Raw genomic sequence first — 20,013 nt, 5'->3', positions numbered from 1 at the left:
AGAAGAGTCTGTCCAATCATTTGAATAAGAACAAATTGCTGAAAAAAGCTGAATATTTTAAAAAGTATAAAAGATATTAAAAAGCTGAATGGAAGAGCACACGTCCTTAATAAGCTGAACATTTTAAAGTTTGAACTGTGTTTCTAGCTGAAAGTATGCCAGAGTAGCTAAGTGTTAAATGTTCCAGCATTCACAGCAGATAAAGATTAGAATAACATGCTGAAGGCTTTACAATAGATAATACTAGTAAAGATTAGTATAACATATTGTGAAGCATTCACAGTAGAAAATAATAACAGTAATAAAGATTACAATATAATTAATGTAATTCTTTTTTTTCTTTCAGCTGTTCCCTTTCAGGGGTCACCACAGCGAATCATGTGCCTCCATCTAACCCCGTCCTCTGCATCATCTTCTCTCACACTAACTAACTTCATGTCCTCCCTCACTACATCATAAATCTCCTCTTTGGTCTTCCTCTAGACCTCCTGCCTGGCAGCTCGAACCTCAGCATCCTTCTACCAATATATTTCTCCTCTGAACATGTCCAAACCACCTCAATCTGGACTTTATCTCCAAAACATCTAACATGAGCTGTCCATCTGATGGACTCATTCCTGATCCTGTTCATCCTCATCAATCCTAAAGAGAACCTCAATATCTTAAGCTCTGTAGCAGTCTTGCACCTTCTTCACCTATGCTCCCTGTAATTTCACTGTTCCACTTGGGTCCCTCTCATTCACAGACATGTATTCTGTCTTGCTGCGGCTAAGCTTCATTCCTCTGTTTTCCAGAGCAGACCTCCACCTCTCTAGTTTTTCCTCAACCTGCTCCCTGCTCTCACTACAAATCACAATGTCATCCACAAACATCATAGTCCACAGACATTCCTGTCTAATCTCATTTGTCAGCCTTTCCATCACCAGAGCAAACAAGAAGGGGCTTAGAGCCGATCCCTGATGCAGACCCACCTCCACCTTGAACTCCTCTGTCACACCTACAGCACACCTCACCACGGTCTTACAGCTCTCATACATGTCCTGCACCACTCTAACATACTTCTCCACCACTTCACATTTCCTCATACAATACCACAGCTCCTCTCTCAACACCCTGTCATACGCATTCTCTAAATCTACGAAGACACAATGCAACTCCCTATGACCTTCTCTGTACTTCTCCATCAGCATCCTCAAAGCAAATACTACATCTGTTGTACTCTTTCTAGGCACAAACCCATAATGCTACTCACAAATGTTCACCTCTGGTCTTAGCTTACCTTCCACTACTCTTTCCCACAACTTCATTGTCTGGCTCATCAGCTTTATTCCTCTGTAGTTGCCACAGCTCTGCACATCTCCCTTGTTCTTAAAAATGGGCACCAGTACACTTCTCCTCCAGTCCTCTGGCATCTTCTCACTGTCTAAGATCTTGTTAAACAAACTAGTCAGAAACCCTACTGCCACCTCTCCTAGACACTTCCATACCTCCACAGGTATGTCATCAGGACCAACTGCCTTTCCACTCTTCATCCTCACCTCACTCTTACTAATCTTTGCTACTTGTTGCTCCACGCCAGTCATTTTTTAACTTTTACTCTCCGTTCTCTTTCATTTTCCTCATTCATCAACTCTTCAAAGTTCTCCTTCCATCTTCCCATCACATTCCTGGTCCCTGCCAATACATTTCCATCCTTATCTTTAATCACCCTAACCTGCTGCACATCCGTCCCATCTCTATCTCTCTGCCTCGCCAAACTGTACAAATCCACCTGTCCCTCCTTAAGTGTCCGACCTAGCATAAAAGTCTTCATGTGCTTTTTGTTTGGCTGCACCAATTGCTACTCTCTCACCTCTGGGGATGCTCTGCATCACTTCATCTTACTCACCCCAGAATTTATCCTTCTCTTCTAACTCACATCCTACCTGTAGGGCATAACCACTAACAACATTAAACATCACACCTTCAAATTCCAGCTTCAGACTCATCCCCATCTGATACTCTTTTCACCTCACATTCCTCCCAAACTCCTCTTTCAGGATAACTCCTACTTCATTTCTCTTCTTATCTGACCCATGATAAAACTTGAACCCTGCTCCTAAGCTTATACCTTTGCTACCTTTCCACCTGGACACACAGTATAGCTAGCTTCCTTCTCTGCATCATCTCAACCAACTTTCTAATCTTCCCTGTCATAGTCCCAACATTCAAAGTTGCTACTGTCAGTCCCACACTCTTGGCTTTCCTCTTATCTCTCTGCCTCTAAACAAGCCTTCCTCCTCTCGTTCTTCGACCAACAGTAGCCTAATTTTTCACAATCGGTGTAGAGGTCATGATTAACATGTTAAGTTTGGCATGTATTTTACATCAGATGTCCTACCTGACACAGTCCTCTGCATTTTATTTTTATTCCTTTTGCCATTTCAACATAAGGGGATGCAAATTGTTTTACTCAACTGCATATGCATAAAACACCGCTCAGCACTGTCAAAACATTGTAAATATTAGACCATACAAGACACATTTTGTATTTATTCCAGTGTTTTACTGAGTGTAAAAAAGTATGCTTTGCAAAAGTAGGACCTTTTGCCAATAGAGACAATAACAGTGGTATCTGAATTTCAAGAGCATACAGTATTCTATCTTCAGTTCTGACAACAAAGCAGAAAAGTATGTACTTTGACACTAATGCACAATGGTGTAGTAGTTGGAGAAGAGTTCTTCTCCTGCTGCAATGTCTCGGAGCGATACAAGGACAACACAGCGAAGAGGCCTCTGTGAGTCCTGGCTGTAGTTGACATTAGGCAGATACTGGTGGAGCTCGATGGGAAAGTTGTCTGGCACGTCATACTCTTGGTAGCACACGTTAGCAGGCCACTTGTTGGAGCAGTTGTTCACATACTGACCTACAGCCAGTGGGTTCTGTGGACTGGGTGTCAGCCAACTGGTGTCACTCATCATCAAGGGCCCTAATCTATCCCTGCCACTGCATGACTTAAACACAATTTTGGAGATGCCTTTGTCATTTCCATCAATCAAAACACCATCAATGCACCTGAATATAAAAGGGTTTCTTATGGACTGGAGAAGAACAGGCTCGTAGACTTGATATATTGTCCCAGGATACATAGCAACTGTAGCTCCTTTCTGTACAAACCCTTTAGTAACAAACACTCCAGTTCCTGCAAAGGGCAACGTGCTAGGCTTCCGATCAATGCAGAATCCCAGAGCCTGTAACATGGCATCATGTCCACGCACAGGATTATCTTTACACTCCTCTTCTTCTTTTCCAATCTGCTTCACAATCTGAGTTTGAATAACTGGAAACTCCCCATGATTACCTCCGTGACTCCTTAGAAGGACTCGGAAGAGCTTTAGCAAGCTTTGCGAAACCTTCTCATCTGACACCAGCTTGTCTTTCGAGCGCTCCGTCACCTGCCGCAGAGTTTTCTCATTTTTGTACAGATTCAGCACAACCCAAGGCACAAATCGGTGTCTGTACAATTTCCATTTATTATGAAATCGTGTTAAAGCTGTTTTCAACATCCAGATGGACGTCTGATAGATAGGACAGGAACCAAATCTCCAGTCACTTGCGACGACTTCCTTCAGAATAAGAAATAAATTGTTAATATTTCACAATTTGTATCAGAACTACGTAAAACTGTTAGGATAAACTGGAATAAACTGGTCAGGTGAAGAATAAAAAAAAATAAACAATGTAACTCATTGTAATGTAAATACGCGATCAAAAAATGAATTCGTTTTTATCTTTTATTTTGAAGAGTCGTGCATCAACCGGAATTATTTTCACATGCCTCGTATAGCTTTTACAAGCATTAGCTAGCTGGATGGGAGGAAAGGAGTCAGTCGAAGACAAACATGGTAAGATATTACCCATTATGTATTCTGCTGCTTTGATGTAAATGTGAACAGTGTTGGCAGACCATAAGCTGCTACTGTCGGCTGCTTCATATGGTCAAGAAATTTTGCTAAAGATCATATTCTCCCTTAATATAACGTTAATTCGAACGAAATTAGCTCTTAGCGTTAGCATCAGCTCCTCGTCTAGTTAGCTAGCCTAACTTGATAGCTGTTAACCCACTGGCAAACAAAATCACACACTTCGCAGCAACGTTGCCAATTACTGGAGTTCCTTCTCAGTGGTAAAAACATTCAGACTTCCTTACTAATGTCAGGATATAACGTTATTGGTGTTATTTAGATGTTTCAGCGTTGTTCACAGTTTATGTAAGCTAACAACTAGCATCCCCTTCGTAGTTATCTTTATGGATGACAATAGTAATGTAGTTATATGTGGACAGTTGTTGCACAGTACCCTCTTTGACAAATTGTTGCATTAGATAAATAAATGTGTTTCATTGTCATAATCTAGCTTCATAATTCTGACTATGGATGATTCCAGCAACAGTGTTGGGTCTTGTGTGATTGTCTTTGTGCAGAACAAGTTGAAGTCCTCACAAAAGGATAAAATTCGCCAGTTCATGATTTTCACACAATCCAATGAGAAGACTGCACTGACCTGTCTAGCACAGAATGACTGGAAACTAGATGTTGCTACAGACAAATTTTTCCAAAATCCAGAGCTCTATGTTTCAAATCTTAAAGGGACCTTTGACAAGAAGAAACTTGAGCAGCTGTACAACCGATACAGAGGTATGAAAAGAGTAAAGCACCACTATGAAATTCAGTTACAACTTTCACTTTGTGACAGTTGATGTACACAGAACGGCACTGAAGATAATTCATCCAGAAGCTTAACATTTGCTTATGAATAATCAAATCACTCTTTATTAATCACTCCTTTGCCTTAGATCCTCATGATGACAACAAAATTGGTATTGATGGAATCCAGCTGTTCTGTGATGACTTGGGTTTGGATCCAGCCAGTATAAGTGTCCTCCTTATAGCCTGGAAGTTCAGAGCAGCAACGCAATGCGAGTTTTCCAAACAGGAGTTCATGGATGGCATGACAGAACAGGGGTGAGAATATAATTTTGGTACTGGTGTGTATATATAAATATAAACTTGGTACTGGTTCTTTTGTGTGAAGTGAAATTTTATTAAAATGTTGACTTAATTTAAAATCTGATTCCTATAGAAACTGAAATCCATGTATAATGAAATATGCTTATATAATAATATAATATTATTTTTCTGTTTGATAGATCACTTCACTGTATATGTACACTCACTGGCCATTTTATTAGGTACACCTGTACAATCAAATGCAGTCCAATACAGCAGGTATGCCCTATTTAAAATAAATGAGGTGACCAAAACATTGGAAGCCCCTCTTCTTATAATGCACTCCAATTTGACTCCAACCTCGCTAATAAAGGGAGTAAAATTATCACCTTTTTGACAGTTTCAACTTAAAAACTGAGCAATTACAACATTGTAACAGTAGAATTCATGGCAGAGCTGCTGCATTGGGTTGCTTTAGATTGTACAGGTGTAGTGAGTTTAATAATATAATAAAATTAGATAAATATAATTCACTGAAATAATTTTGTTGGTAAACCCAAAAATATGTGCTATACATTTCCCTCAGGTGTGATGGTATAGAGAAGCTAAAAGCTCAGCTGCCAAAGATGGAGCAAGAGTTGAAAGACCAAGGGAAATTTAAGGACTTTTATCAGTTTACATTTAATTTTGCAAAGAATCCTGGCCAGAAAGGTTTGGGTAAGAGTTTCCAAATGCTCATCATATGAATAGTGTGTTTGTTGAATATATATCAACCTGTAATTGGTTTCCTTACAGATTTAGAGATGGCCATAGCATATTGGAATTTAGTACTGGTTGGAAGATTCAAGTTCCTGGACTTGTGGAACAAATTTTTAATTGTAAGTTAATAATTACTCTCAAGACTATTCTAAAAATTCAAATCCCTTCCCTTCTCCTTAAGGTGCTTCATGTTATTCTCTGCTTGTTATATAGGAGCACCACAAAAGATCCATTCCCAAGGACACTTGGAACCTTCTACTAGATTTCAGCACAATGATCACAGATGACATGTCAAATTATGATGAGGAAGGTTTGTGCTGTTATTACACTTTGGATTACTAATTTGCCAACAGTCATCCTCTTACAATATTATAGTATGGTTTACATAATAATGTAACCGTTGTACACATCACTTACTCACATGTGCAAAGTCAAATCATTTACCAGTTTTTGTTTGTTTCATCAATAGGAGCCTGGCCTGTCCTTATTGATGACTTTGTGGAGTTTGCACGACCACACATCGGGACCAAAAGCACAGCAGTTTAAGGACTTCTCACTGGAGGACCACCATCATGTTTCTGCAAAACAGTGCAGTGAAAGGAGGACAAGAGGACCACAATGAACTGAGAGCTATCTTGCCTTTACAACCCTCAGGACTGAAATATTTTACACAGCAGAGACTTTATATATATGTGTGTGGGCGCGCGTGTGTGTGGGCGCGCGTGTGTGTGGGCGCGCGTGTGTGTGGGCGCGCGTGTGTGTGGGCGCGCGTGTGTGTGGGCGTGTATGCACGTGCATTCATAAAAAGGCATATCTCCTTGCTGGTCAACTTGTGGTGGTTTTCTAAAGCATTGGTCTTTTTTGTGCGGGCTTAAGCCAGCCATAGATGGTTCACTATCTAAGCCCATAGGGTTTATTTGTGTGGTTTTCCACTTAACAGCAAATAGACACATTTGTGAATGGTAACCTAAATGTGAGGGTTTGCAAAGCGATGTTCTTTAAATCTTGAATTTTAATAATCTTGTGTGCATTCCTGATTATGTTTTTATTTTATGATACATTTGTGACAAGTCAGTATAAAACATTGATTGTAATTTTTTAAGCAAAATGCTGTAAGCACAAATGTATAAAGATAAAATAAATGTTTCAGTTTGCTATATTTAAAGATATCAAGACTTTGTTTCAGTGGTAAAAATAATTAAATACATAAGGATTAATAGAGGTAATTCTTGGTCACTCTTTGTTAATTAATACTGAAGTTCATTGTCATTTGAGTTCTTAATGAGTTATGTGAAGATTTAAAATGTAATTTGATTTAAATAAGGTAAAATCTTTTCTATATTAGAATGACTATTTGCTCCTCTTGTTTTGAAACACATTGTGTTTTCTAAATGGGTTAATAGGGGTTATTGTTAATGAGTGGTAGGAAATGTGCAACTATTGTAGTGTCCCACATCTCTAAGTTGATTAAAAATCATATGTATAACGAATGTTTTTAGATAATTATAAACGGAGGTTCTACAAACAATTTAAATGGGATATACACATTTGGCATTTATTGGAACAAGGAAAAGCCACTGGGGCATATATTTGATCATTCTGTAATATACAGGAAAAACAAAGGTTAGTTTTTATTGTTTTCTAGTCTAATAAGACGTGAGAGGAAAATAAATTCAAAATAAATCTATCACACGATCCAGTAACTTACTGTAGGCATGTTTAACGGTGTAACGTGATGACTCTTGCAGCGCTCGTGGCGAGCGCACACAGGCTTGATCTTCTCTGCAGTCTCGCGCTGCCTCCCTCTGGTGATCTATGAAATGCGCGGTTGCTAAGGGCGACTGACAACAGGACGCAGTTGCAACGGGCGAAGAGCAAACTAGAAAGAAACCGCCGCAAGCAGTAGTTGATAACGTTGAAATCCAGTCAGTTGTCACATTGAATTATTATTTTGTTGCATTTTGTGTCATTGTCGACGCATATTCCGGAAAATGTGGAGCAGTCTTAATACATCTTTGGCGGAGATAGCCTGGGAGGAGCGCTTCGCTATCCCCGAAACCAACACCGAAAACAAGGCTTTCATAGAAGAGGTAAGTGTGAAAACGTTTTAGCTGACTAGTTCTCCTTTTTACGGTAATGGGAAATAGCTTTTGAAATCTTAGTCATTGTAACCGAGTAAGTGATAGTCCTGTGAACGCTGGAGCTTAGAACCCTGTATGACATTTGAGAACCACACTTAACCACATGATAAACTGTACAATGGTATTAGAAAACACTACATAACTAAGATAAAACAAATTTAGAGTAATATGTAACATCGTATGTCTTTCTTTATGTGGAAAAAATACAAATAAACTGCTGGAAAGAACTGCTACATATGAGGTTAATAAGTTATTGCCTAATTAACTACTACTTTTGCATGTATACATAATAGAGACACAAATATGTAAGAACAAAATACTAACAAAATGCCTGCGTAGGCCTGAATGTATGTATATTTCCTATCCTTTAGTAGTTTCTATCTATCTATCTATCTATCTATCTATCTATCTATCTATCTATCTATCTATCTATCTATCTATCTATCTATCTATCTATCTATCTATCTATCTATCTGTCTGTCTGTCTGTCTGTCTCTTTCTATATACATATGCATATATATTTAGATAGAGAGATATCAACATTTTTGTTTCATCAGTTAAGGTCATATAATGCTTTATTTTTCTAAACATTTAAATGGGCTAAAACCTATATTGTTTTTTGGAATTACATTGTAAGCATCTATACCACAAGGCCCCAGATACCAGGTCTGTGTTGTTAGGGTTATTCAAACACAAAATGCGCAACTTGCGAGTGTTCTCTAGTGTTAAATGGTTTATCTGTCCCCATGCCACCACAAGATATATATTTCTAACTTTAACTGTGATTGACTATAATCTTAGATGCCTCACAAAAACAATAGTGCAGATACATTATATGCTATAGTTTTAATCTGACGACTTTCCCAACCACAGATCCATACAAAAGAAGTGGAATTGGTGCAACTGGAAAATAAACTTGAGAAAAACAAGGATCAAAAACAGTTATTGGCTGAATTCCTCAAAAATGGCAGACAAGAACTGGAAAATACTGAGGTAGGTTTATCAGCATATTATGTTTCAGATGGATGTGTGTCTCTTCTTGCAACTATCAACATGTCACGGGGTGTTGATTATTTCTCATTTATGTAAAGGCACTGTGCAAAGCCATTGAAAGAGAAGAAGAATTGGAGAGACACCTCACAGCACTTAGAGAAAGAGAGACAGGTCGCCTGGCACAGGAGAATGCTAAGATGGAGAATGAGCTTCGGTCTTTAGCAGAGAGGAGAAACATGCTAGAGGTCTATCCAATCACCAAGATCTGTATAAACTTATAGAAAAAATTATAGCCTATGGCACTAAAATGTGTTATTTACACTTTGTCCATATCACCAGAACCAAATCTTCAAGGCTAAACAGAAGCTGGAAGAGTTTAGAAACCAGATGAATTGGGACCAGCAAACAATGGATGCTTTTTTAGAGGAATCAGCATGTAAAGATGAGGATGCAATGGCCATCATCAAGTATGTTCAGCAAGATGAGCAGAGAATCAAGGTAAAGTGACATACATATGAAACTGTTTTTACAACTTTGGCTCATCCTGATTTAACAGTTCTAAAATATTTCCTCATTCAGTCGCTCACTCTGGCTATAGAAAAGAAGACATTGGGGGCCAATGAAAAGCGAAAAGCACTTGACAAAGAATTGACTGAGACTGTATCTGCACAGGTATGGCAAGAAAACATTACACAGTCTCACTTTTTTATGTGGAAGATTATTTGCCAGCATCAGTTAAAATACATGTGTTACACATTGAGACATTCACATGCTAGTCTTAGGGTGCAGCAATAAGTCATTCTGTTTTATTAAAAGGAAGAATAAAGACGAAATTAAAAATTTTAAAAGTGGTCTCTACATCAAAGAACTTGACATTCTTGTCAGGCAGATAACAGTACTTTTACTAGTACTAACACAATTGTGTTCATAAGCTGTGGTCTCAGTATACTTTTGATTAGGAAATATATTGGTTTGAACTAAAAACATTTACTTCTGAAACATTTATATCCAAAGCATTACACATATTTGATTAGGTATAGATTTGCCTATAGTGTTTTCTTCTTGACTCACAGTCTTTTGGGAACTATTCTTTAAATTACACAGTGCCTGTAGAATGTTTTTGTTCTGCTTTTGCAGATTGCTTTGGACAAGACTACAGAAAATTTACAGCAGGTTCATCTTGAGGCTCAGCAGCTTGTCCACCAGTGGGAAAACACCATTAAGCAGATGAAGCAACGAGATGCTGAGATGCATCAGTGTGCACTGGTAAAGTCTGTGACTTTCTTCTTGTATGTCTGCAGATAAGAGACTTGCTGACTCAAACTTGCACTTGTTATCTTCTGAATAATATAAACCAACAGAATGTGAATGTTCACTAAAAGTTACCCTTGTATTTGTATTTTCTTTCTTCATCCTTCCAGCAACTTGCACAAGCTAACCAGACAATCAGAGAAAGGAATACAACCATTACAGAGAGGAAGCACTTGCTGGAGACCCAGAGGAAAAACAACAAGGAAACTGAGAGGAAGATAATTATAGCCAACCAACATTCTGTAAACCTGCAGCAGGATTTGAAAGAGCAAGACAAATGTTGCAGCGGATTGCAGGATGAGGTCATCATCTCACAATGTGCTGAAAATGATAAATGATGTTACAGTTAATCAATTACTTCATCTGAATGGATTCTGTTTTGTCCTGTAGCTTGGTAGTTGCAAAGGTACACTGAACAGAGCAACCTCTGAAGTGGAGGCTATGACAACCAACATATCCAGAATAAAGAAAGACATCCAGGATTTTAACAGCAAGTCAGTCAGAATTTGCATGAATTCTAGTTTTAAAATGTTATACTTTCTGCGTTTTTAAGTTGACACTGTCAGAAAGGTGATAATTCTACTCTCTCTGTTTATTATTAAGGTCACAGTGGGTACAGGAGTGCGTTCCATGAAAAGGTGGTTCTAATGTTTTGGCTCATTTATTTTAAATAGGGTGACCAAAACATTAGAGCCATCACTTATAATGCATTCCAGTAAGAATCCACTACCCACTTCCATCTCAATAATAAACTGAGAGTGATATTTTCAAATTTCTGACAATTTTAACCTAAAACTGAGAAATTATAACATTGTAAAAGTAGAAGTCATGGCAGAGCTGCTGTATTGGTGGATAGCATTGCATTGTACAAGTGTACCCAATAAAGTGCATAGTGAGTGTAAATGTGTTGTGTTTAAGACTCCAGAAGGCCAGAGCCTACAATGCTGCGCTGGAAGAGAAGCTGAAAGTTGTGACTCAGACTGCCTTTACTGAGGAGGAGAGGGCTGCCCAGATGGACCAGTTTCTTAAAGATGAGGAACAGGCAGTGAAGGTAAGCTGCCTGTCAATTCTGAACCATGAATTGGCATTTTGTTATCGTGGCAGTTGGATAAGAATTGTTGTCATACGTATTATAAAAATATATTTATATTATATAACAATATTATTTAGTTATAGCAAGAAAGTAACCGTACCAAGCTGCAAGAAGAGATCAAGTGTGCTGTAACTCTTAAGGTTATTAAATGAATCTAAAAATTCAATAGGGAATTACCTTTATAATATAAGGGTCAGTGAACTAAATCACATTTGCAAAGGTACACTGGATAGAAAAACCTCTGATGGGTATGCCCCCCACTTCTGTTATTATGCAAATTACAAGTTAATTTCCTAATTCTAAATCATTTACCTACTACATTACCTATATTTATATAAATGCAGCAAATAGCAGAAATATTTTGGGATTAATGGCGCTAAACTTTATTATGTCCTGCTCACAATGGACTGAGACAAATGGAGGTAATTTTTGAATCATTTAAGGATATAACTTTGTGTTGTTTTGGCATGTGCTTTTTACAGGAGTTGAATGTCGAGCTGCGCGATTGCAAGGAGGAGCTGTTTCATCGTAAAGAGCGTTTGCAGGACCTAAAAAACGAAGAGAAACATGCTGTCGCCCATGTTTCCAGGAGCAAATCCACCATCACCAGCCTGAAAAACCAATTCAAGAAACTCGAGAGGGACTTGATTAAACAGCAGATGATCATTAATGGGCAGGCAAGCTTACAAAACACAAACAAATTTAACCATTTCTAATCAAAGTTCACAGCCTTCCCTAGTCTGGTGGTTGACTCTGCAATAAAAGTGTTGTACATAGAGAATGTTCACAATTTTCTCTTACTTTCCTGCACTATAGGACACTAAGATTTTCTACCTTGGTAGAAAGCTGGGACGTCTGCAAGGGGACCTTCTCTCAGATGAAAAACAAATGCTAGACATGAAGATTGCTGAGTTGACCAAAGCCCTAGAAGAGAAAAAGAAGACAGCCAACATGCTCACCAACACACTCAAGGAGTCTGAGGTCAGGTTTACTGCTGGTTATCTCAGCATTATCTCATCAAAATAATTTAACGAAATAGTCCATTTCCACATGCATCTTTGTGTTTGACAGGATGATATTCGCAGGTTGAGAAAAGAGATGGAAAAGTCAGAAACTCAAAAGAGAGATCTGGCCAAGAAGGTAGATGAGTTCATTCTACTTTGTAATACCTGTAAAAAGGAGCTGAAGACACTGAGACTCAGAAAACAGGTAAGTAACTGATACAAGTGCCTATTTTTATCAGGTTTGATTCAAGTTTATATTTTCCTTTCGAAAGCAATTCTCTATATTTGTTAAATAATGATTAACTTGGCAGAAAATTAACAGCTATCTATACAACATTAAGTTGTTTATCAAGTTTAATGACCTGAAATGTTCTAATTAGGCTTGATTTTATTACTTTCTGTTTTATTAAGCGTTTGAAATGTCAGAAAATTCTTAATAATTGTAGTTTTCCAGAGTCAATATGTCATCATAAAACAGCTTTTTCTTGTTTATCCAAGAGTCTAATACACAATATATGATATCCCAGGGCCAACACAAAGAGACATAGACAGACAGACAACCAGTCACACTCACATTTACACCTACAATTTTAGAGTCAACAATTAACCAAACATGGATTTCTTTTGATTGTGGGAGGAAACTAGGGTACACGGAGGAAGTTGACCCAAGCACAGGGAGAATATCCCAAATCCACACAGAAATGCCACAGCTGGCTGGGGATTCAAACTGGGGACCTTTAGCTGTGAGGCTGCAGCGCTAAGCACTCCACCTTTAGGCCGCCTTGACTTGAACAATTACTTATTATTATTATTTAAAAGTAAATAAAAAATTATAGTTATAATATAACTTGTAACTATTAAAAACGTATTATATAACTTGTTATAGCAAAATAAGAGTCTACTGCTATTAAAGTAGTTGTGTGAGAAGGTACTAGCTGTGCTTTGAATTCAATGCTATTAAGATTATGCTAGCATGTTTACAGTGTCAAAGCTACTAACTGATGTTAGTAGGTATAATGGGCCAAGTCCAGAATTCCAAACCTGGGAGCTCAGACTTGGCAAATTTAAACTTGGAGTCTAGCTTCTGAGGACAGGAGAACTATTTCCATTTGGGGCAGCAGTGTTCTTGGTGACAGCAACAGCTTAGCTCAATACTGATTATTGCACTGAAACAACTGTACAGTAGTTAATGTACAGTGACAAAATTATTTCAAGTGATACAAAAACGGTCTTTTTCACAAAAGAAAAATGGAACACATTTTAAAAATATAAAGGGGTAGTTTCTTGCATGAAAAAATATAAAAACTTGATAAAGTAGTGCAATAGCTGTACTAGGATGAATTTTTAATCAGCTCTGAGCTTAGGTTGAACTCTCCACCAAGACCACTGGTTGGTAAATCGAAAACTGAAAGAATCCAGATTATAGTGAAAGCAGCAATTCATCACTTGGGTACGAGAGGACTGAGATGGATAAGAGATAAGAGAAGATCTCAGTATACAGGCTAGTCAGGTGCAAGAAAGAAAAAAGCCAGATGTAGCACAGGACCTGAATTGGAGCATGTAGTGGTGGAGGTGTGGGCAGAAGGCAGGAGTCTTGTTATTATCAATTATTATAATCCATTTAAAAAGACTAGAATTGAATATGCTGGAAAATATAGCATAGCAAAGTGGGGGGAACATCATGTGCTGTGGGGATTTTTAATGCACAACAGTAGTAAAACTGACAGTAATAGAGGAATTGCATGATGGAAAGAAATTAGTTTGTTTAAACAATGGCAGCACAACTAGAATTGATTTTAATATAGGAAGTGAGACAGTGTTGGATCTTACGATGGTCTCAAGTAGTCTTGCTCCAATATGTGACTTCTAATTCTATCAGCAGGGAACTATCAGTAGTAACCACTATCCAGTATTGTGTAATACACATTGAAGTGGGTAAAACTGCACCAAGAAAGGATGACATAAGCTATGAAATAATTGAACATCGAGGAGTGACTATGTAAATTATTGTCATTATGTATGGGTGGAAGGGAAAATACCGGCAGTCAGCATCCACATTAAATGGGCAGAGCGAGAACACGTCCGGGGATTTGTTTGGTACTTGTGTAGATGTGAACTTTGAATTGGAGCAGTACTTGGGCTGTGACTGAGGACGTTTCACAGGTCTGCGAGAATGCAAGTACAGAGATGTTTACTGTGTTTAGCATGTTTGCATGCTACCATTTCTTACCACTACCCACACAATGAGTAATGTGCAAAGAATGCCATGCACTGTATTGTTTCTTGTTAGGACAAAATGGTGGAGCACAACATCATGAAGATAGAGGTGAAGCGTATTAGAACTCTGCTGTACAACAAGACGGACACTGTGCTGTCTTTAGAGAAGAGAAGTTTGGAGCTGCAGAAAACCATGAAGGAGAGGGAGGATGAGATCAAGGTGTACAAAGAAATGCTCATCCAGCAGCTCAAGATCAGCGAGCAAGAGAGACAGAGACTCAGGTAAAATAACCTTATGTCTCAGATAAATACAACTTTGCTTCCAATTGCATTTTATGCCACTTACTTTTAAACATACCAATATGTTCCTGAATCACTAAATATTAGTTATTGATTCTATCCCAGTACTGAATTAAATGAGAAATGGTTTAAGATTGACAAGATGAAGAAGCGCTTTGAAATTGTGGCATGCTCCATGGCACCTCCGGAGGGTGAAGAGGAGAAATCACAGGCTTACTATATCACAAAGGTGAGAACTGTTGAAACAAAGAGTGCGTAGAAGCTGACCAAGGTTAGATGCAGTTATTTGCACTTTAAATCACTGCTGTGATATGCTTGTTATCAGGCTGCCCAAGAGAAAGAGGAGCTCAAGCGCAAAGGAGACAGTCTGGATGCTAAAATGCAAAAGATGGAATTGGAGAATAGAGCACTGAAGAATACCAACCAGTTGTTCAACAACAGTAACTCTAAATTTCGCAAGTCCCTCAACAAAATAAATGAGTCGAGTATGTATGACAACGCTGTCATCATTAAAAAGAAATTATGTAATTTATGCCTTTTTTTGTCTTCACCTGGTAAAATATTATTGATCACAATGTAAATGTGTCTATTTGTTTTAGGTCCAGAGTACCAGGAAAAACTCAAGCTAGAAGAGCAGCTGAGGGCAGCTGAAGACCTGGTGAAGTACAAGAGAAAGCAGTTTCAAGAACTCCAACTGGATTTACAGGTTATTCCCAGCACAATACTATAGAAAAGTAATTAGCCAGGGATGAATGCCTCTGAATACCTTACAGTTTTCAGAATATGTCCATTCATGCTGCATTTTGAATACATACTAAGAAGTTAGCCTAGACTTTAAACAAGTTCAGATCTGTTCTAAAACATTTATTTACACTCAGATTTGTTGCTCATAGTTAATTTATTTATTTGTGTTAATCAAAATTGTCAACAATATAGAGAAAACAATAAATGCGCTGCTTCTTTCCACAACCAGAAATATGTGTAAACAATCTTTTTTTCTAAATTGGGTTGCACCAGCATTTTATAAATGTAGGTTTAGTCCCAAGTTCTTAAAAAAGTAGCTTGTTTCGAAGTAATAACTTACTACAATGTAATAAATGTCTTAGTTTAAACTAATATAGTGTAAATGAGTTGTTAAGCAATACTTGCGGTGGTGTCAATTTACAAGATATCAGCTGCTATATGTAAACAGGAAGTCAGTGTGTCAAACGCCTGTTGTTTCCACAAATAGGCAACCTAAATGAAACAGAAGAGGCTGTTACCACAATACCCTCCATTTATATATATACTTCATTTTTCATTTGTTCATCATTGTGTCCTGTCTCTTTTCTTCAGGCCTTGTTGCTTTTGTCTGCTAATGTGTGTGTGTGTTGTGTTTTCGTGTCTCCATTTGCAGGAGATGAATAACACTCTGGAGAGTCTGCTGCAAGAAGAGCAGGTGGAAAGTGATAAGATTGAGCACAAGAGGTCACTTATCAACAAACTAAACAAAGAATTTGCTTCCCAGCAAGAGAAAATTGAAAGGGCAACAAAACAGGTTCAATGTCCACATGTAGCACTTTGTTTAACTACAATTCTTGTGATGTAAATTCCTTGGAAAATGAGCAAAATTAGTGTTCTTTCTTGCTTGGAACAGTCCAGTGTATGTATTGTGTTCTGGGAGGGAACAGTAAATAATGGACAAACTTTGTGTGTCTGTACAGTACAAGTATCCTGGTGAAGCTTACCGTTCTGAGGTTTTAATTTTGTATTGTGCTGCCATTTGCTAGTACTCTAAGCTGACCAAAGAGATTCGCAAATCAAAAAACTCCAAGACTGAGACATTTGAAGAAAAAGACATTAAGCTGAGAGAGTTAAAAGAATTTAACAAGAGTGTGGATAAAATGCTGAATGAGGTCATGGATGACAACTCGGACCTCAGATCAGTGCTGGAGAAATACTTCCTGCAGGTATGAAACACTTGGCAATGTGCTGTTTAACACAAAGTTCTGAAGCCTAATTTAACACTAATTTATTACAGACTGTGCTTTACTGTGCTGTTTTTTCTGCTGTTTTTCTCAGGCCAATTTGTCTCTTCCACATTCTTGTTCCACTCCTTCCAGCCACCTGAGCTCAAAGACCAACTCTGCCCACAGCTCCGTGTCACTCAGGTCAAACTTCATAACTTAGCAGAACTAAAATTAAAACCTCATCTTTAGGGCTTGTTATGTGGTCATCTGATTGAATTACTTGAACTCCTAAAATTGTACATGAGGAAAATAACATTTTCACACGAGACATGTTTTTTCCTAATATGTTTATGGTCTTGTTCTCTCTCTGTACCATAGATCTCCTGCATCCTCTGCCAGCAGCAGCCCCGGGGTCTCTGCAGTTCACTCCCCTGTAGTAAAGACTGTGGAACTGGGCTTAGATCTGAAAGTAACCTTTCCTCCTCTTGCCTCATCTAGATGTTCTAGCTCTGCGAGCAGCAATAGAAGCAACACGAGCAAGAAGAAGAACCACTAGTTACAGATTAAAGTTACACAGTTTTATTATTTGATAGAAATAATTCTATGTGTTCATCAACTTATGAAAATACAAGAATATTTTGTGTGTGGTTTTGATGTAGTTTAATGTGCTGAAAATCAGTTTTTGATAATATCCTGTATAACTTTTATTTTTTGCTTTGATCACTTACAGTAGATGATTTTTAAATGCTCTGTCAGTCTCATATGACTTGATAATGACAGAAAGACCCAATGTGCCTGCAACACGTAGAACTATAATTCAAACTAATCAGAAAGAAAACCCTTATATTTTTTATTGTTCTAACTCCTTGTGATTTTTCCAGTAATGAAGATAATAATAAAACTAGAAAATGCACTGTGAATGCCTCAGCTCTGAAAAGCTTTTACAAGCAATCCTGAAAACTGTTTTTGCTAAAATAGCTGAAACGTTAGCTTTTCTTAATGCTGAAGGCTTCAACAAATTCAACAAACTATACTTTATGTGAAGAAAAAATGAAGTCATACTTACAAGTTGCAAACAGCCTTCATCTGGGTCTTCCCAGAAAATTCTGGGACCCATTGTTTGTGCTTTTCTTTCTTTGTCTTAACAGTCCATAAAACTTTGTCCCAGAATTTTTTAAGACTCATCTTTGTACTTCTAGGCAAATTCCAGCCTGGCCTTCCTATTCTTCTGGCAAATGAGTGGTTTGCATCTTCTGTGGTTTGCAACTTTTGTTCATGGTGTCTTCGGCGAACAGTAGATTGTGATATCTTAACATCTGCTTTCTGGAGGTTGTTGCTGATGTCACTAACAGTTGTTTAAGAGTCTTTTTAAAAAAACACACCTGTCAGTCACATGTTCCAACACTTATGCTCCCATGAAAAATGGGTGCGTTCAAACAAAAGGTGTTGTCTTCTAAGTTGTGTATCAGATCCAGATGTTATTACCTGGAAATAAAAGCTTAAATGTGGATCTCTTGTCTCATATTCATCTTATGAGGTCAAACTCAATTGTTTTCAGTCCACAGCATAAACAAAGGAATTGGCCTTATTCTTCCAATACTTTTGAAGGGAAGTGTACATAAACAAAAGACAGCATCGAAGTCATGTAAGTTTACAAACTGGATTTTTTCCTACAGCACTGCCTGCAGATCTCAGTCCAACAGATACTGTCGACACACTGCACCGAAGAGCAATAAGATATTGTGCAAGCACATTTGCTCCTCAATGATAATACAGTACATTTGGTCAGAACACACGGCAAAATGTGGCTCTGCTCCACTGTATTGCCCTGGGGAACATTTGAAAGCTTCCTGCCTTTGTTTACTCAATTCTTGTGCAGATTTTGCATAGATCAAAAAGTTGTAGTAGCACAGCTACACGACTCATGAAGCAGGAAGCGGGGGCTGGAGAATCATGTTTTTGTTGGCTAGGTTCTCAACATTGTTCTTAGTCCACAGCTGACTGATGCTGAGTCATGTGAGAAAGTCGTCCTTCGTCAGCATCATCAGTACAACCTGCAGAAAGAGGGGTCTCTGGGTCTTTCTCCAGGAGGTAGGTGTCCAGTGCTTGCATGATAAAGCTGATGGTTTGTCTGTCCATCTGACTGCCCAGATACTGCGGTAGCAGATGTGTGGCTGAGGAGGCCAGCAGGTCAGAAGTGGCTGCTGTGTTTCTGATACAGCAAGCTGCATTCAGGGCCTGGACAAACTGGAGCATTGGTCGGTTAGAGGGTGTTGGTGATGTACTCTCGTCTGCAGCTGCTTTCTGAGTTAGGAACAGGTATCGTTTCCTCATCACCTTCAACCTGAGGAAGCAGAATGACAGAGGTGACGAAAGTGGAATTGCAGAGGCAAGTCATGAGGGAGGGTTTATTGGAGAAGCCTTAACGTTAGAAGAAAGAAGCCAGTATCCCTTCTTGGCAATGATGCATGCATGTAGAGACACTGAGTGAGACTACAACAAAGTACATGGGTATAATTAGGTCAAGATACCAGAATTGGAGTATAAAAACAATACAATTTCTTCAACTAACTTATTAAATGACATGAAGAGTAAACTAGATAACATAGCAGCCCAAAATGACTCCCTTTGACTTTGTTGGGAACGAAGAATTTATTGTTTTCAGTCCAAATCTTTTCGAAGTTAAAAATCGGAAAAGATTTAAAGACAGCTTTTGGATTACCACATTACCACAGTACCACACAGATAATAAAATGTTTCTTATGTTTGTGGTTGCATATGCTGCCTAAAATCTTCAATCCACCAATCGTCAGCTATGGAGGGGCTGCTTTGCAAACATTCAGATAATCAAACAATGTTGATATTACTCAAATGATGAAAGAGTGATTAAAGTTACCTTAGCCCAGCTCCCATCCCTTTTAAAACATCTTACTAGTACACACAAGAGTAGATGAGACAAATAGCAGTTAACCCAAATTTCTTTTCTGGGGACACTTAAGTGGCAGTTTTTCCACTGCATCTGGTTGGCAGTAGCTGATTTATCTAATAGTGGAAAAGTTTTAATTCATCCATAGACTTATGTTCTTCTAAGCACCTTCTTATAACTACCTAAGTACATTCTACATTTGTAGAAAAAATACATCCTTGTCCTCTAAACTAAACAGCTAAATAGTAGCTGGTGAACTTTGTCATTGACTAATAATAAGAACAATCATACCATTGAAGGACCGTGCACTACTTCCTAACATTGCATTAAA

The 20,013-nt window shown here is 38.2% G+C and overlaps 3 protein-coding genes across 3 annotated transcripts; 2 read left to right on the top strand and 1 right to left on the bottom strand.

Moving 5' to 3' along the window:
* Nucleotides 1-2,514: 2,514 nt before the first annotated feature.
* setd9 (SET domain containing 9) lies at nucleotides 2,515-3,587 on the bottom strand. The gene has a single exon (XM_067473806.1). The coding sequence runs from the start codon at nucleotides 3,544-3,546 to the stop codon at nucleotides 2,686-2,688; it is 861 nt and encodes a 286-aa protein (XP_067329907.1). The 5' UTR covers nucleotides 3,547-3,587; the 3' UTR covers nucleotides 2,515-2,685.
* Nucleotides 3,588-3,726: 139 nt separating this feature from the next.
* On the top strand, nucleotides 3,727-7,254 carry dcun1d1 (DCN1, defective in cullin neddylation 1, domain containing 1 (S. cerevisiae)). The gene is made up of 7 exons (XM_067473807.1): nucleotides 3,727-3,885; nucleotides 4,464-4,677; nucleotides 4,836-5,004; nucleotides 5,576-5,706; nucleotides 5,785-5,867; nucleotides 5,962-6,058; nucleotides 6,218-7,254. The coding sequence occupies exons 1-7, from the start codon at nucleotides 3,883-3,885 to the stop codon at nucleotides 6,292-6,294; spliced, it is 774 nt and encodes a 257-aa protein (XP_067329908.1). The 5' UTR covers nucleotides 3,727-3,882; the 3' UTR covers nucleotides 6,295-7,254.
* Nucleotides 7,255-7,496: 242 nt separating this feature from the next.
* Nucleotides 7,497-18,336, top strand: ccdc39 (coiled-coil domain 39 molecular ruler complex subunit). The gene is made up of 20 exons (XM_067473803.1): nucleotides 7,497-7,838; nucleotides 8,763-8,882; nucleotides 8,981-9,127; nucleotides 9,222-9,380; nucleotides 9,462-9,554; nucleotides 10,020-10,148; nucleotides 10,304-10,495; nucleotides 10,584-10,687; nucleotides 11,112-11,244; nucleotides 11,769-11,963; nucleotides 12,103-12,267; nucleotides 12,358-12,495; nucleotides 14,581-14,789; nucleotides 14,913-15,036; nucleotides 15,133-15,292; nucleotides 15,407-15,513; nucleotides 16,204-16,344; nucleotides 16,577-16,756; nucleotides 16,869-16,957; nucleotides 17,135-18,336. The coding sequence occupies exons 1-20, from the start codon at nucleotides 7,740-7,742 to the stop codon at nucleotides 17,310-17,312; spliced, it is 2,862 nt and encodes a 953-aa protein (XP_067329904.1). The 5' UTR covers nucleotides 7,497-7,739; the 3' UTR covers nucleotides 17,313-18,336.
* The last annotated feature ends 1,677 nt before the right edge of the window (nucleotides 18,337-20,013 follow it).

Source organism: Channa argus, chromosome 14, assembly GCF_033026475.1.
Source record: "Channa argus isolate prfri chromosome 14, Channa argus male v1.0, whole genome shotgun sequence".
Lineage (NCBI taxonomy): Eukaryota > Metazoa > Chordata > Actinopteri > Anabantiformes > Channidae > Channa > Channa argus.
This window is presented reverse-complemented; position numbering and strand designations above follow the sequence as displayed.

What these genes read in the sequence shown, in the direction of transcription:
- setd9 (XM_067473806.1), bottom strand. Translation starts at nt 3,546, where the DNA reads ATGTTGAAAACAGCTTTAACACGATTTCATAATAAATGGAAATTGTAC.
- dcun1d1 (XM_067473807.1), top strand. An exon ending in GATGGCATGACAGAACAGGG is followed by an intron (nt 5,005 to 5,575) that starts GTGAGAATATAA and finishes CATTTCCCTCAG; the next exon opens with GTGTGATGGTATAGAGAAGC. An exon ending in TCCTGGCCAGAAAGGTTTGG is followed by an intron (nt 5,707 to 5,784) that starts GTAAGAGTTTCC and finishes GTTTCCTTACAG; the next exon opens with ATTTAGAGATGGCCATAGCA.
- ccdc39 (XM_067473803.1), top strand. Translation starts at nt 7,740, where the DNA reads ATGTGGAGCAGTCTTAATACATCTTTGGCGGAGATAGCCTGGGAGGAG. An exon ending in AAGAACTGGAAAATACTGAG is followed by an intron (nt 8,883 to 8,980) that starts GTAGGTTTATCA and finishes ATTTATGTAAAG; the next exon opens with GCACTGTGCAAAGCCATTGA. An exon ending in GCAGCGGATTGCAGGATGAG is followed by an intron (nt 10,496 to 10,583) that starts GTCATCATCTCA and finishes TTTGTCCTGTAG; the next exon opens with CTTGGTAGTTGCAAAGGTAC.